The sequence below is a fragment of the Notechis scutatus genome, chromosome 2 (genome assembly GCF_049901735.1).
Source record: "Notechis scutatus isolate UNSWTSFEM ecotype Mainland chromosome 2, rNotScu1.2, whole genome shotgun sequence".
Lineage (NCBI taxonomy): Eukaryota > Metazoa > Chordata > Lepidosauria > Squamata > Elapidae > Notechis > Notechis scutatus.
Window position 1 is genome coordinate 241,305,487 of NC_142010.1, and position 17,260 is coordinate 241,322,746.

At 38.0% G+C, this 17,260-nt stretch overlaps 1 protein-coding gene across 15 annotated transcripts in view; it reads left to right on the forward strand.

The window, feature by feature from the left end:
- The window catches only part of MIER3 (MIER family member 3), a 28,190-nt gene continuing 10,930 nt past the window's right edge, over positions 1-17,260 (forward strand). For 2 of the 15 annotated variants that reach the window (XM_026670503.2, XM_087958409.1), the window contains exons 1-7: positions 7,507-7,537; positions 8,388-8,412; positions 9,980-10,046; positions 12,315-12,460; positions 12,995-13,129; positions 15,016-15,136; positions 16,908-16,993. In XM_026670503.2, coding sequence (XP_026526288.1) covers positions 12,362-12,460; positions 12,995-13,129; positions 15,016-15,136; positions 16,908-16,993 — 441 coding nt within the window. In that variant the 5' untranslated portion in view covers positions 7,507-7,537; positions 8,388-8,412; positions 9,980-10,046; positions 12,315-12,361. Of the gene's footprint in view, positions 111-7,506; positions 7,538-7,776; positions 7,922-8,387; positions 8,466-9,979; positions 10,047-12,314; positions 12,461-12,994; positions 13,130-15,015; positions 15,137-16,907; positions 16,994-17,260 lie in introns of those variants that run through there. The other 13 variants (XM_087958402.1, XM_087958403.1, XM_026670498.2 and 10 more) reach the window with 11 other exon arrangements.

The window sequence follows — 17,260 nt, forward strand, 5'->3', positions numbered from 1 at the left end:
CGTTCCAGATTCCGCCTTGCATCTAGCTGGCAGGGCACTTTCGCTTTCATTTCCCAGGATGCGAACTCGCGGCGCTGCAGAGAAGCAGAAGAGAAAGCGTGGAAAAGACCGTAAGTTTCTCCAAGTATGAAAGTGGAAGCAAAAAAAACCTGGGGCGGATTAAATGCTGTAGTAGAAGGAAAATCAAGGATGGGTTTTTAGAGCCGACGGATCTCTCCCCTTCCTTTTGTTTGGGAAAGGCTAGGGCGCCGGGGAAGGAAAGGGGGTCTTATGAGCGGAGGGAGACTCGGTACATGATGGACCCATCCCTGATGCTCATTTTTTGATGGATCAGAAGGTGCCAGGGAAACAAAGAAGACCCGTCCTAAACTTCAACCCCTCCGAAGGGTTTCAAGCCATTGTAAACGGGTACATCCCATTACCCTGTGTGCGCTGCGTTGTGCTGCGTTGCGCCGCGCCGCGCCAAAGATACATAATATACTGTAGGGTCTCCAACCTTGGCAACTTTAAGCCTGGCGGACTTCAACTCCCAGAATTCCCCAGCCAGCTTTGCTGGCTGGGGAATTCTAGGAGTTGAAGTCCGCCAGGCTTAAAGTTGCCAAGGTTGAAGACCCCTGCGTATATAGTGCTTTTCTTCCCGATGAACGAAGGCGAGAGAGGCCTGTTCTGAAGTTTACGGTTCGGAATGGACAGGGCCAAGGTCCCGCTCACTTCTCTCCTCCTCCACTCCGGAAGCAGGGCCGAGGGGTCCCCCAAGAAGAGGGGTCCTCCCCTGGAAAGGGGGATAAGGGGACCAGTCAGGTTGGAAAGCTTTACCTGGGAAAGGGGGATAAGGGTCGATTTAAAAGTTGGGGATTTGGAAAGCGAGGATCCGGCACAGAATGACAGAATGAAACTTTTCCGCTGACTTCCATATTTGGCGACCAAGGAAAGTGAAACTGGGCTGGTTAAATGGCGCCTGTAAAGAGGGTTGCGATCCAGTGGGCGAAGCTTTTCGTTACAGCCCGCATTTCCGGCGTCCTTGTCTATCTAAAGACAATCAATCATCCTGTGGAAAGGAACATGGGATTTAACAATCCAGCACTTAGATAGATACTATAGTCCGATGTTTCTCAACTTGTGCGACGAAGGTGTGTGGACTTTAAACTCACAGAATCCTCCAGCCAGCATGCAATGGAATTCTGGGAGATGAAGTACCTGCGTCTTAAAATTGCTGAGGATTTATAGTTTAACCATTCTTGTGAGAATAGAAATACCAGGAATTAAAATTTTCAGCACTCTAAGTGAAAGTATAAGACTTGCTGTTCTGTGGGGTTTTGCATTTTTATTTCCCATAATCTGGAATGCATCCTCCCGCTTTTGTGCTTTATTTAAAGCACTACTTTCTGCTGGTTTCTGAGTCTTTGTAATCCAAAAATTGTATGCACTGGAGCGTCAAAGAATTAGTTTTATACATCAGCCTACACTAATGTTGTAATATAGTACTTCAGTTAGCTGACAAATAACGTCATGTGCCAAGGTGTAGGCAGATCAGAAATCATGTTACTCACATTATTTTGAAATATTTAACCTAAGTCAAACAAGTAAACACAAGCTCCCAACCTTGTTGATATTCTGTATCCTGTGTCAACAGTTTAGTAAGCTTACTATGAACAACTACCAGTTTTGTTATGCTTATGCCATGACTTGTATGTATTCTAATTAAAAGGATGTTGTTAATGCGCTTAAAAGGGCCTTTACATCAATCCCATGGTAATCCAAACCTAAACCCAATATGGATAGAGAGGTTAATAATGACTATTTGTGACGTTCTGCTGGAGAATTTGAAGTAACAATATTTATAGTATCCATCAGAGAAGCCACAGATGTTTGGATAGAGATCCATTACTAATAAGAGCTCTTAAAAGTAAAAAAAAAATACTAATTTTAACTATGTTAAATTGCATTAGATCCTGAATTCAGAAGAGGGTTTAATCACTACAGTCTCCTTTGGGTTAAACACAAATACTGGTAACTTGATTAATGTATTTATGTTGTTTTCTTAACATTTGGAAGCAGTTCCTTATTTTGGGATTTCTTTTGACTTCTTAGTTTAGGGGAGAAATGGGAATTCCAGTCCAAGTACTGATAAACCTCGATCTGCCTAACTATTTTGGCTCAATCAAGGCAGCTAGGTATTGTTCCCTTATTGGACAGGAAAGGCAGAGATAAGCTTTGATGAAAAGGATTGAGTTGGAAGATACAAACTCAATATTTCACTGTCTTTCTTCTTTTTGTATTGGCCAGTATTCTGAACAATTGACATTTCTACAAATGTTTATTACATGAACCAGGAGCTCATTGCTCAAGAAATAGGAAGTTAACTCCCTTCTTAAATTTCAAAAGGATTTCCATCTACAAATGAAGGTGTTTATGCTCCATTAAAGTGGAATGCAAAGGAGTTAGACAACTGCTGTACCCTAAAGTTTGAAACTTAGAATGTGTAATGGACAGAGAACAAACTTGACAAGGACTAGAAGCTTTTCTTTACAGCTGTGCCTTATGAATCCCAGACTGATCATTTCTGCCTCCCTCCCTATGAAGAAAATGAATTATAATTCTTCCCAGATTTAAATAAGTTTATGATTGAAGTATGTGTATGTATAAACAAATTGAGTCCCAATACTATATGTGTTTATGCTGATATGTATATACACATTTAAAGTTAATGACTCTTATTTACTCAGAAGCAAAGTACATCTTACCATGGTAAATGAAAATGTTTTGAAGTGGCCTGTTAGCAGGGTTGATCTGCAATCCATCTATTACCCTGATGGACAATTGCAATGTACCCTTATTTACCTTTTCTTGCTTGAAAGTAATTATCCCACTATGGTTTTCTTATTCTTATGTCGCTACACCTTCTCTGAAAAACATCCAAGCATCTACTTGCCAAAGAGGCCAAATATGGCTGTCTCCTTTGCTCTCTTGGCTAGTGATTCTCATTTCTGTTATTGGCAGATAAATTGGCTAAATAATCTTTTTAGCCTTTCAGGATATGTGTGGTGCTATATTCAACAGCCATGGGCTTCCCTAAGAGCATTTGGAGATTACTAAGTCTTATAGCGGAAAACACTGTAAAACACATAAAGAATTTCAGCTAGCAATTTCTATTGTGAAAAACATAGTAAGAAATGGAAGTTAAATGGAACTGCTCAAGTCAAGACAAAATCTGAAAGACCCAAAGGAAAAAAAAATGTTTAGAAATGCCTAAAAACTAGTCAGTTTGGCAAAACAGAACTCACAAATCACTTCAAGCTACCTTACTGAAAACCTTCGCTGAGTTGTTTTCTGCAAGTCTACAGCACCGCAATGTTTCTATAACTGTTTATTTGCATTGAATGTTTCTCAGAAGAAAACCTTTCTTCCTCTCTTTCCATTGTATCACAAAACTCATTGTCCGGAGTATGCAATAGAAAACTAAAATGTTTGGAACAAAGTGCTTGGACTGATGAGATAGGCCACGATCATGTACATTTGGGGGGAAAATGAAACATTTGGAGAGAAAAAAGTGAAACATTTCAAGAAAAGAAAATCTTGCCAACCGCCAAGCAGAGTGGGTCTGTTATTCTTTGGGATTGTGTGGCAGCACAGCACACTTATGCAACTGGTAGGAGGAATTGATTAAGTTAAGTGACAACAAATCTTAGAAGTTAATGTCTATATTCAGTGACCAAACTGGAAGTGAAAAGATGCAGATATTTCAGCAACACTCCAAATCTCTACAAATAAACCATGAATTATAGGGGACAGACGGACGGGGACAATGGTTTTGCTTCAGTATAGCCTCCACAGTTTCCAGTCTAGAATATAATAAAAATTCTGTGGCAGGATCTCAGAAGTCCTCTCGTGAGATGGGCATGTGATTGATTAATAAATAAACAAAAATGTAGTAAGGGCAAAAGGCTTAATATCTCTAAGCCAGAAAAATCATATCAGAACAAGAGGGGAAGAAAAACTAAATATAGGAATAGAAAGACTTGATCATCAGGAGCAGGAAACACTTGGAAGATGTTATTTCTGTCAAGGGAAGAGTTAAAAAGTGAAAGAATATCTAAATATATGTACCTGCCGTATTCACTGTTTTCTAATTCTGAATCTCTGAATAACTGCTCATAAAGAGTAAACAAGTATTCATATTTATAGCAATATGCCACGTATAAATAACTTTACCCCATGTAGGAGATGTGTCTGCTTCCATTCACTTAAGAGATTCATTCAAACATAATTGAAAAGGGTGCCTAGATTTTTGTATTCAACTATCAGTATACAAATGAGCCACATTATTTTGGTCCAATGACATTTCTGGATAAACTACGAAGTCAAGATTTTCATGCTTCGTAAAGTTATTTTTGGAATTTGAGGAGTCCATTGGATTCAGGTGAATACTGACCTGAATGGCTGTACTGCATCATTCTGTACTCCAACCCAACCAGGATCTCAGTGAAGCACTCAAACATGAATAAGGATTTTAAAGAAGCTTCCAAATTATCTGATTATTTTGAATACTGCATGGGGAAAGCCATTGTGTCTGAGAAAATACTACGTTGCCTTCTAATTATCACATTACAGGGGAGATGGGCAACATAAAAATTTAATAATTAAAATAATAAAATAAATTGTTCACAATATTTATATACACATTGCATTGTAATCTGTTGTAATCTAATAAATTAAATAAGTTTATTGTGGAGATCCAAAATCTCTGGTTTCTCACCACTTCTTCCATTGGTGCTTTTAGACTGAGGGTTCAAGGAGAATCTGTGAAAATACATTATGCAACTATTCTGTCTTTTCTTCCTCAATTTTTGTGCAAAGAAAAAAAATACTTACCATACTTTGGTTGAAATAAAAATGTAGGGGAATAAACAGAATACTCAGTGAGCAGGACTACAAGGATATGTGATGTGTCCTTGGTTGCTTAACATACAAATGGATAAATGTATAAGGAATATTTGTGATGATATTAGAAGTGTATTGGTTGGGAACAGGAATACACATATAATTTTGTGTACAAATAATGCTGAATTGTTGACTGAGAACCTGAAAGATCTGCAATGAAGATTAGAGGAAGCGTATTATACAATAAGGAATAGGAATGAAAGTGACTGTCAAAAATATAGGTAGCTGTGTCTGACAGGGAAAATAACATTATTACAAGTTATGTATAAATGGTAAAACAACTAGAGCAAGTAGATGAATTCGTGTATCATGGTAAAATATTGAGAAAAAATAGGAAATTGAAGAAGAAATGTTGAATGTGTAAATTCTGGAAGAATGATAGTGGTTAATATGGAGCTTGTTGGAAAGAAAGAACATTTATTGAAAGAAGCAAAAATACCTTCATATAAGAGTGGGCTTCTATTGATTGTTAAATGGAAATGAGATGGATATGTTAAGAGAATCATAACAATCCATTGATTTCAGTGGAAATAGGATACTTAAATTTAAGTAGGCGAACAAAAAGAGAAGGGTCAAAAATAACTAAGTACTCTGAGTTGAATGTGGATTGGTACAGAAGGACATGAATGACCAGAGTATGAAAGAAGTATACTGAAGTGGTATGGTCATACAGAAAGAATGAATGAGGACTGAAATGTAGAACAAATGGAGGAATAGTAAATGAGTTAAGAATAGTGAGAAAGTTATCCTTTGATGGATTTGATGAGATTCTCAAGAGAGAGGTTTGAGAGAGCAAGTATGATGTGGAAATTAAGGCATCAGGATAGAAATTTCAAGACCTTGGTCTAGGCCACAAACCTTGTTAGGTGACCATGGGCCAGGCACTCTCTTAGACCTTGAAGGAGGCAGTGGCAAATCACTTCTGAAATCTGCCAAAACTAAAAGGATTAGTCTCAAGATGTGTGCCAGGAGTCAATATTGATTCAAAGGCACACAAAGAAAGAAGGAAGGAAAGAAATAAAAAAAAGAAAAGAAAAAAGAAAACAGGTTTGAAGTGTGAAAAACAAAACGCTATATATGAAGCAGTATATGGATGAGGTTAAAGCAATGATAACTTGCAAGTATTGAAAAGTATGGAGAAATACAATGAATGGTGTTTGTGTAAACTAGTGTTAGCTACATTTTCATTCCTTTTCATACTCTTCCCACACTCTATATAATATTGCTTACCCTGAAATGGAATGGTGCGATGAGTATGTATGTATGTATGCATATATTTCATATGAGAAAATGGAGTATATTGAATATGGAAATCAGCCAGCTGTCTTATGCATATTTATTTGAAAATAACTTATGCATCCTGCTACAACATAGCTACATCATTTGGCTACAAGTATTGCTTAACTCAGCAGAATTTAAGATATTTCTAAATAACACTTTTATTATGTATTTAAACATTTTTTACCAGCAATTCCTATCTCATCTCTTATTTGTTGAAAGTAGTTTGGAGGCATATACTGTACATATAAAACAACAATTACTTTGTAATATTATATATTTTATTGGTGCCTGCTGAAGAAGGCTCTTATCCCAATCTGTCAGAATATATTGTGTGCATTCTATTCTTTCTTAATGATTTTTTTGTGGAAAGAAAATATAGATGGGGAAAATACAAGAGGGTTCTAAGTGGAAAATGATGACCCCTACTTTTCTGGTAAAAGCCCATTAGTGAAGCAATCGTTTTTTGGTTTTTTTAAAGCTGGAAATTAACTTTTAAAAACTTGTTAGATTGGTGAATCCAAGGATTCAAACACTCTCTGTTCTCAAAGTCTGTAGCCAGGAATTAATGGCTGAGCGTCTCGCATCATCCTCAGGCAGGGTGTGATTTGTTGAGTGGCACACTAGGATGGATGAACGCGTTACCGGTAGGCTCGGGAGATGCTTGGAAAACATTGGGAGTCAGAACCAGTTTCCCGGGGATCCTCGGCTCAAGTAGAAGCGCCGCGCAGGCGTCTGTCGGGGACCTGTAACGGGGAGCCCCATAGTGGCCAGGAGGCAGAGGCGACGGCCTAAATGGACCCTTCCAACTCTTGTCACTGCAGCTATTCAGGGCTACTATCTAAGCAAATCGCGGGCAGCCGTTTCAGCGCGGTGCTCGAGCTACCGTGCCGGCCCGACCAGGTGGACCAGGTCCCTTGGGGACCCTTCCCTCCCGCTGCCTCTCCGGCTGCCGTTCATTTATGCCGGCGCTAGAAGAGGTCCCATGAAACTTCGCGAACGAGGCGAGGGCTTCATCCCCTTGGCCGGGCTGCGAGCGGGGAGTTCCTGTCTACCTGCCCCTTCCCTTCTCTTCCTCCCGGCGTTCCCTCGGGGCTGCAGCGTAGGCAAAGTCTCCGGGAGGATGGACGGAGCAGCGGCGCTCCTTTCTCCGCCTCAGCCCGCCGCCCGGCAAGGCAGAGAGGCCGCTTTCTTCCCCGCTCCTACCCCACCCCGGCTGTAGCCCCAGTCCCGGCCGGCCTGCCATTGGCTTAGCGGCCCCATCCGGGCATTTGGCGCATCGCTGCTGCTCAGCCCGAGCGCTCCCAATATGGCGGAGGTGAGCGGGGAAAGCGGGTAGGGGCGCTGGGGTCCGGCCGGTTCCTGGTCGAGTTTCGCGGCGGGGTGGCCCCTTCAGGCCGCTCCGACACCCCTATAACTCCCTCCCGGTGGTCGGAGCCCCAGCAAGGAGGCCCTGGGGGGCGGCTGGGGGCTCCTCAAGCTACTTGAAGCGGAGAAGCGCAGCCTGCGCGACTAGGCCGCGTCTGCCTCCGTCCGTCCGTCGGTCCGTCTGCCTCTAGCTGTCTGCTGAGCGCTGTACCGGTCTCCACCCACAGTCCCGGGCCCGGGAGCGGAGAGGTCTCCTTTCTCCGGTTCCGTGGGGTCGGAATCCGGGATGGAGACTGTTTGGCTAGGGTGAGATGAGGAGGGAGGCGACGGAGCGGTGAGATTCTCCGACGGGCAGCCCGGATCTTTTGGTCGCTCCTTCTCAAGCTGCCCCTGTCACCTCTCGGGCGGGCCCGGCCGGGATGGGGCTGGTGTCAAGGCCCGGGTCTCGCGTCGGGGACGAGGTGGAGGAGTTGGAAAAAGAGGAAGGTTGGAGGGAGGGAAGCAACTTGGGGTGCTGAATGCGGAGGAAAAGGGAGGCGAGAAGAGGGACCGGAGGAGCGGTGGGGGTGCGAGTGGGGGGGAAAGCGATGGAGGGATGCTGAGAGCTGAAGAAGGGGGAGAGAAAGAAGTTAGATGGAGAAATTGAGGAAAAAAAGATGGAGAAGTGTGCGTGAGACAGAGGTTGAATAATTAGGAGGGGTTGCCTTAACATTTTCCTTTTATGACCACTTTTTCCAAATCTCTCTGGCCAGCCTATTTGTAATCCGTTTTTTTCCTCCCTCTCTTATTGCTTGTTCCAGGCTTCCTTTGGGAGTTCGAGCCCAGGTTTGTCCTGTTCAGTTCCTTCTTCTGTGATTCCGGCAGTGGGAAGCTTTTGGGTACGGCTAAGGGCCAGAGTACAGGCACATCTATCAAAGATGTTTTATATGTTTTCTTGATTGTGTTAAAATGCTTACTTCCTCCTTCATTGTCTCTAGTTCATGCTTCATGCTCAGTTGTTTTTATCTTAAAATCACCTGTTTGGTTCTTATTGAAAGTATGAAGCTCTTTGCCGTATATAATTCTTGTGATCAGTTTCAAATTGTTATGTTTGATTTTCCAAACATTTATTGAATATGCAAGAAACTTCAGTTTAAAATATTGTTGAATAAAATTGCTGCTTCAGCGATCTGCAGACCTCCTGCTTCTTTATTAAGCATGATATCTAGTATGCTTATTTGGAACTAAATCATTTTCATTAGTTTGTATTTTGCAACATGAATTAAAATCACAGTCTTGATTGCCAAATTTTCAGAAGTAAATTGGACTTATTATGAGGTTGTTAATGTGGGCTTTAGACCCTATAACAATGCATTATTTTATTTGTACAAAGAAAAACAGTACAATAAAAGTAGGAAATGAGATCCGATTAGCAGCTTTCTGTTCACTTAATGGAAATTTGCCATTTTTTGTGTCCTTCAACCCTATATACTTCCCCAGTCCTCTTCCAAAAGTTCTGTCAACTTTTTGGAGTGTGTTTAGGGAACAAAGTTTCAGGGATAAGTGAGATGCTCAGCTAATAGATGCTGTTCCTTCAAAGAAAAATAAAAGCAAGTGTAAATTTATTTGGAAGTAAGTTTCATTGACAATAATGGATCCCAACCATCCTTGGCTAGAATAGATTGTGTGTATTCCTATAAATATTGACTTAAGGAAAGTCCCATTGCATTGTGAAACATTCATCCTTGAATGCTTCTTTAGTTTTAAGCAATAATGATAATTTCTTTCTTTACAGGATGTTAATGAACTAAATAGAAATATAATTTTATGAGTGGCAATAGAAGCAGAATTACTTTTGTCAGTGAAAATAAAGTACAATGTATTTAACTTGTAATAAGATCAAAATTAAAAATATATCAGATATTTTACATACAACATATATGAATAGTCTTATAACATGTCTTTGATCAACTTGTTAGACAGTACATTATATTTTTAAAATGTTAACTAATTTGACTTAACATTTCTGGGTATAATTTTGGAATTAGCCCCTTTGAATTCAGGATAAATTCTGAATAGATAAGAGTAAAACTATGCTGTCAAGGTATTCTTTCTTAAATATACATATTTAATAATACATGTAATATGTAAATATAAAACAATTTCAAAAGTACTTCAAATGCATTTTCCAGAACAATTGGTAAAACATCTCTCTAATGTAATTATAGTGCAGTGCTACACTAGAAATCTGATGTCTGGCGCAAGTTTGGATGGGTAAGATTCCCTCCACTTGCTGAGCATGATACTAAATATTTTTACTTGGGAGTAAATTCACTACAGTTCAGTAGAACTTTCTTTATGGGAAATGAATTGAAAATTCTAGCTTTTTTAACTTGATCACCATGTTTTTCAGAAGTAATTCCACCTGATTGGACTGATAAGGTCCCCAAGATGGCTCACGACAGTAAGCACAGCCCTTGGTATGCCTGAAAAAACAATGTGATAGATCTGTTGCTGTGTTCCAGATGTTGGCCATTTGTCTAAAACCAGTCTTGGATTCTTTGAATCCAAAGCTTTTTTATTTCCTAAAATGGCCCTGTAGATCAGGCCCATCAGCTACATTTGCTTGAGGGTGGCCCTGGTATCATCCATCTAGCAGACTGAGGAAGTGGGACATGTCAGCATTCCAAGTAATGCACCCATAGAAAACAAACTTTGAGGCACTCGAGTGCCTCAGAGAACAATTTATTGGATACATCATTTTGGCACAAACTAGTGAAAGCCAACTGAGGTTTCCCGTGACTTTCACCTAATGAAAAGTAAAAGTTTCCCCCTTTCCCCCAAATCACTGGTCACACTGTCCAGTCTAGGTGCTGACTGGTTGCTGGGTTACCGGCTCCTCCTCTGGCCAGCCACCTGTTAGAATAACCTTGGTTCCCATAGGAAAACTTTATTGTTTTGGCTACAAAACCCCATCTAACTATTTCCCCCCCTCCCACTGCTGTGTGGCAACTCTGAAGCCTCCAAAATGGCTTTGGCCAGGCTCACTTCAGGGTTGACAATCGAAATTTACTCCCTTTCCTTTAAAATTCATCTGCAGAGCTGTAATACCACTTTTTTAAAGAGTAAGCTCCATTAAAACATTATGGCTTACTCTGATAAAGACAGGCGTAAGTTTATATTAATTTTATAATCATGAGTCAAATTTATTATTAAGATTTTTCATCTTAAAAAAGTACAGTATAAATTTTATTTAAGATCAATATTCAAAGAATCATTTAATTAAAAAAAATGAGCAAAATCAGCTAAAGTTAAGCTTTATTGATCACATCAATTTTATATTTTCTATCAAGAATAAAGGCATTTGATCATGCTTAAATTTGGCTGGAATCTTATACATTTTAAATCCTTGAAATTTGATTATTAAACAGTCACATATCATCATTTCTATCATGATTGAATGCACTTTTATTAATTTGAATAAATAACTGTTAAGTGCCATACATAACCATTTCAAAGGAAGAAAATTCTAAAAAAATAAAATAAGTTGTTATACATATACATTATTCATACATACATACATACATACATTACTTTATAGCTTGTTTAGATGGTTAATTTTGACATTCAGGTAAATTCGATTTTATATCCAAGTGCAAATACTTTTCTTTAATGGGAAATGTATAATTTGAAGACATTCTATTAACTTCCAGCTTATTAAAAACAAAAATAATAAAGATTCACCTGAATCCAACTTGACTCCTGAGGTTATAAGAATCCATCCGTGCTACATTCTTGACAAAAGGATGGAGTTTGGTTGCTACTGCCTTCTTCCCTGACATTTTTCAACCTTCCTATCTAGCTTAAATGCTTGAACTTTCTTGGTTGTCTCTCATCCAAGTATAAACTATGCTCATCTTTGTCAAAATTACCCATAATCAGATGTTTCTACCTGCCAGTATGCATGCTTTTAAAATTGCCATTCGTTGTCAAAATATGTTTTTCTAAATCTGCAAAACAGTGTATAACCATCTTCCCAGAGCAATATCCTGAAGCCATTGGGGCAATATCTTCCAGAATTCCTAGTATTTCAGGGTCTAATATAAAATAGTGTTTTGTACTGATATTGTTCTATAAACACAGTAAGCTGTGGAAACCGGTACTAATGTTTTTAGGTAGCTTTAGCCCTTCCTTCAAAATTTATTAGCTTTAGAATTTAAACCATTTCTTCAGATAAGTTGGCTATTTTTTAGCATTCTGAAATAGCACTATTTTCCTGATAACAATTTCTGTGAGCTTCCACATGCAAACTATTGTGTTTATATCAGTTTCAGCACATTCAGTAATCTATGAAATCAAAATCAAGTAGCTAGGAAAATTATAGCTATATTGTATAGTTACAGTGGGGTTAGGACTGGTGTAGCTATTACTAGCACAGTATAAGTGCAAATATGATTATTTCAATTTTAGGCCTTTTGACAAAAGCTGTAATGAAATCATTCTATTATGTCTATCGTATATGTTTGCTCCAGGGAAGTCTTTTCCCTATTCCTGTAGAATTGTTTTAAAATGAGAAGCATTAATCTAATATTCTCTTTCATTTACTCTGCAGAATGTACAGCAGTGCTTAAAATTCATGCCATGGTTGATACATGATTGTTTGGGGTATTTAATTCTTGAATTTTGGTAATATAATATTAAAGTTATTAGTAACGTTTGCTAAAGAGATTCAAATTATCTTTTTTTAGTTGGTTCTTTGTCTTCTGAGGATCATGACTTTGACCCTACTGCTGAAATGTTGGTACATGATTATGATGATGAAAGAACTCTGGAAGAGGAAGAAATGATGGATGAAGGCAAAAATTTCAGTTCTGAGATTGAAGACTTAGAAAAGGTAAGAGAATATACATCTCGAGGTTTGTTCTCAAACATCATTTGAAAATGCTGCATTCTGCAACTTTTAGGGCAACTATTTTCATCACTACAGTGATATAAATCAGGCCAATATATAAATTCTGGAAAACCTATTTATATTAGCAGTATAAATGAGGGAAAGCAATGTCAGTACAACTTCTTTTTGGAATGAAGTATTAGCTCCAAAGATAAATACAATTATTATATAATTTCATTGCATTTCCATGTAATGAAATATTGATTACTTTGTGGCACTATGTTCAGGTCTCTTGTTTGTTAAGAGAATACTTTATATTTCAATTTTAATGATGCATGCTAGATTGTAAACTAATAGTTCAAATTGTTAAGGGATTATCAGTTTCAAAAAAAAATGAAGCATTGATAAATATTTTTACCAATAGCATAATTTCTATTTAATTATTTAAGCTACTTTGTTCCTAGCATGTGTGCAAAATCATATAGTCTTCTACAAATTGCAATCTATTTTCTCTTTATTTAAAAAAAAAAACCTCAGGAAGGAAGTATGCCATTAGAAGATTTGCTAGCATTCTATGGCTATGAATCTGCTATTCCTGTTATAGCAAGTTCCAGCGCAGATAGTTCCCCAAGCGAACTTGCAGATGAGCTTCCAGACATGACTTTGGATAAAGTAAGTAAGTTTATCTGTTGCCCTAAAATGCAGGAAATTCCTAGGTTCTATTATTATCATGACCTCATTCCACTGAGAGATTCAGTTCTTTTATTACCTGAGCATGAATCTGACATTGATTATTCCTTAAATTTCAGCAGGATGTAGTTCTAGGCATATTTAACTTGAAAGCTATTTCTGCAAAAGAGGGGACGGATATGTGAGCAAGCCTAGCTTTAAGTACAATAACAGAATTCAGAATGAAGACTGGGCATATCTATAGTACTGTAGAGTTTTAAAAATGTATTATCAGTGCACAGTAAGATATTACAGCTTTGATGTAAACTTAAAGTTGGATGCAAGTACATCAAATCCTATTTTGTATAAGGGTTTTCTTCTTTTTGTAAAGCAAGAAATTTTTTAAAAGCAGGTTTTTAAATACTGTTTGGGAAACTGTGTTCCAACTATCCATTAGCTACGTAACAAAAATGTACATATGTATATCAATGCATTTAAACTCTGTCTTGTCTGTCTATCCATCTATCCACCCACCTACCCTACCTACTTACCTACACACACAAACATCTACCTGCACACACATATATACAGAGAAAGAGAGAAAAAAACTCAGGGAAATTAAAGTATTCTATATGACAGAAGCAGGTATTTCATAGAAATTAATAGTAAAAGTAGCTTTTTAAAACACATCACTAGGATGAAATTCAAAGGAAATAATAGTTATAAAGAGATAAAGAATAATAAATGTATTACAGATTAGAGCAAAGGATTTCAAACTAAACTTTACTTTCTATAAAAATACACATACTTATTTTGTTTTGAAGCAGAAGGCAGGGGTGTCAAACTCAAGGCCTGTGGGCCGGATACGGGCTGTGGGGTACTTAGATCTGACCCGCAGAGCCACCCTGGAAACAGAGAAGGACTGGCCCATGGTGCCTCTGCCAGTGAAAACAGAGCTTGGGAGGGCCGTGCACAACCCTCACAAGCTCTGTTTTTGCTGGCAGAAAGTTGCAGGAGGCCATTGCCTGAAAACAGAGCTAGGAGGGGGCCCATTTTCACTGGCAGAGCGCTCGGGCCACCATAAGCGCCCCTGACATGAGTGATGTCAACCTGGCCACACCCACTCCAGCCCCCTGTGGTCAAACACAACCCTGACGTGGCCCTCAATGAAATCGAGTTTGACACCCCTGACAGAAGGTAATACCGGTAACATTTGCATGAAAGGGAGTCTAGAGTGAGGTAATTATATGACATTTTACTCAAAAGTAGATTTTGCCCAAAGGAAAAGAGTGTTGACAAAAATTACCTATGATTGACTTGGAGCTGATCGTTATGTAAGATGTTGGGGAAAAGGTTTAATTCATTGATACTTTTATTTTACATGAAAAGTATAGTCCTCAAACCAGACAGACAACCATAACAATTCTTACAGTTTCTAAAAATAGACAGGGAATAAATAGGCAAGTATTAAACTAAGATTCTCTTTCAAGTTTTTTCTTCATAGATTGAGAAAACCAGTATAATTTTATTGTAGCACTTCCATGATTGGAGAACAGACACATTAATCACTGAATCCAGTTCTCTCCACATCCATTTAATGTCCTAGTATACATTAACACACTACTGTAATCAAACAGCATTGCACATATTTTTTTCTATTTTTTTCATGCAGAGACAGAGTTTGTTGGAAGATTTTGAATGAAGGATGAGGCATATCAGGCACTTCTGTTTTGCCTTTGTTAATTTTAATATTACAACTTGAGATGAAAAATCACACTGAATTGCTGCCTCCTCTTCCAGCTCTGGATTGTTGTTGAATCAGAACTCAGCTTTATTAGTTAATTCTTCAAGACATGAACGATACTAATGATTGATTCTTTTGATTATAGGAAGAAATAGCCAAAGATCTTTTGTCAGGAGATGATGAAGAAACACAGTCTTCTGCTGATGATTTGACACCATCAGTTACTTCACATGAAACAACAGATTTTTTTCCTCGACCGTTAAGATGTAAGGAAATATAATCAGTATTCCAAATTAGCTATGTTAAAATTGTGAAACCGTTAGTCATCTGTCTTGGTTCGAAGAACAAATTCTATTGCATTTTCAATTTTTTATTTTCTTTCTAATCCATGAAGTGGTTGTAAAAATAAAGTGAAGAATTTCATTGATGGGGTTCTAACATGGTGCCAAAGTGAAACTATGCAAAAGGAGAGAACTTCCTCTTCGGAGGATTATGACTGTATAAATGGCAACCCATAGCTCTGTGACAAGAAAACCATGCTGTTTACAAATGAATACCAACTGAACTTTTCACTGGTTTCATCTGAACTTTTTCCTCCAAATTCAGTCCCTTATACTTACAGTCTCCATATTGTAATTTAAGACACACAGAGCATCTTTTACATGGCCTGCATTAACAGTGTACAATTTGAGTATTATCAGCATATTAATGATTACCTTAAAGCAATACCTTAAAGTATTACTTTAAAACAAAAGTCTATTCTATGATTTCATACAAATATTAAACAACATAGGGGTTAAAATTGAGGCCTGATATTCCACACTCAGTACCTATTGGCTCAGTTATTTCGTCTCATGACTACTGACTAGAATTGCCCACTCAGAAATAGAATTACTGTAGAATTGTGCCTTCAAATCTCAGATACCATGCTTGGCAATATTGAATGCAGCCAGTAGGTCTGCATTTCCCCTTCCAGTCTCAATGAAAGGCAACCAACAAAATAATCAACACTATTTCCAATCTCTGACTGAACTTGAATCCTGTTTAAAAGAGCTAGATAATTAGCTTTCTTTAGGATCTTCTCTAACAGTCCATACCATATTCTCAACATCATTCCCTAAGAAATATTGGACACAGTTAGACACAATTCATCTAATATATTCCTTAAGAGCAGGTAGCACCACAGCTTCTCTCTGGGTACATTAATCACTTACTTGGGTTCTACAATCCCAGATCACATTGTCTCTGTAACCCCGTTCATCTCATATGATTCTGTCCATCCAGACTTGGACCAAAATAAGCAATTGTAGCTACAAAGAAACAAATCTTAGAAAATGTGATGAAATCTGTAAAGTAAATGTAAATTAGAAATGTAAGATTGTTATAAAAAGTATTATTTAGCCAGAATGTTAGGGCCAGGTTTTTGTGTGAATTCATTCTGATAGGTGGAGTGCATGTTGGTATGCCCCAAATAATTTGTGAGTGGAATGCTGTGGTTTTGTTTTTATTGTTGTGGAATGTCTGGAGTTACATTTCTGCAAGTTAGGTAACCATATATTTTGACTGATAGCTATGTAACTGGAATGAATATTTGTGATTAGTTATTTTTCTCCAGAATTTTTAGGTATTGATTTGCTAAAGATAAAACATATATAAGGGCTTGGGGAGGGAGGGCTTGCAATTTTGCTTATAGTCAAATTTATAATTCTATGATGTAAAAATTAGGAGTTTGCAAAATGTTTCCATTTTCAAAAGGCTTCTTACTATCTTAAAAGTGTTTTGATGCTTTTCAAGCAATTTTGGAAGTGTGTAGAGATATAAACAGATGTTACAGGGCCTCTTCTATGTTTCCATCATCCACAGTCATCTGATTGGAGTGATACAGAAATGTAGTTACTAAATAAAGCACTTAGCTGTGAACATGGGCTTTGAACATGGGAACATGTACAGAAGTTGGACATGATTTGAGGGGGACGTTTTATTTCAATATTACATTAAAATAGTTGTCTGTTAACACTCCTTTTCTATTGTAAAAAGCAAACACTACTTGTGATGGTGATAAAGAATCTGATGGTGAAGATGTGGAAGTAGATACTGGTAATTCATCTGAAGATTTGCGAAAGGTAATTCTTAAAATGATCTATAGTAAGGTATAATTTTTGTATGTGTTTTATATAGTTAAACTGTGTAAAGACTGAAATCAAGATGTATAAAATGGCCTAGAATTACATTTATTGCTGGCCTCAAAGCTCCAAAGTTATATTTGCCTTCGAGAGTGTTTTACTTCCCCATTTCAACTGTAACCTAAAGAGCAGGAGACCTGCCTGAGTGTATTGTTGCCAAAGGATTCCAGTGTGAGCCTGGAAATATTTGTGGGTATGGATCTTAAG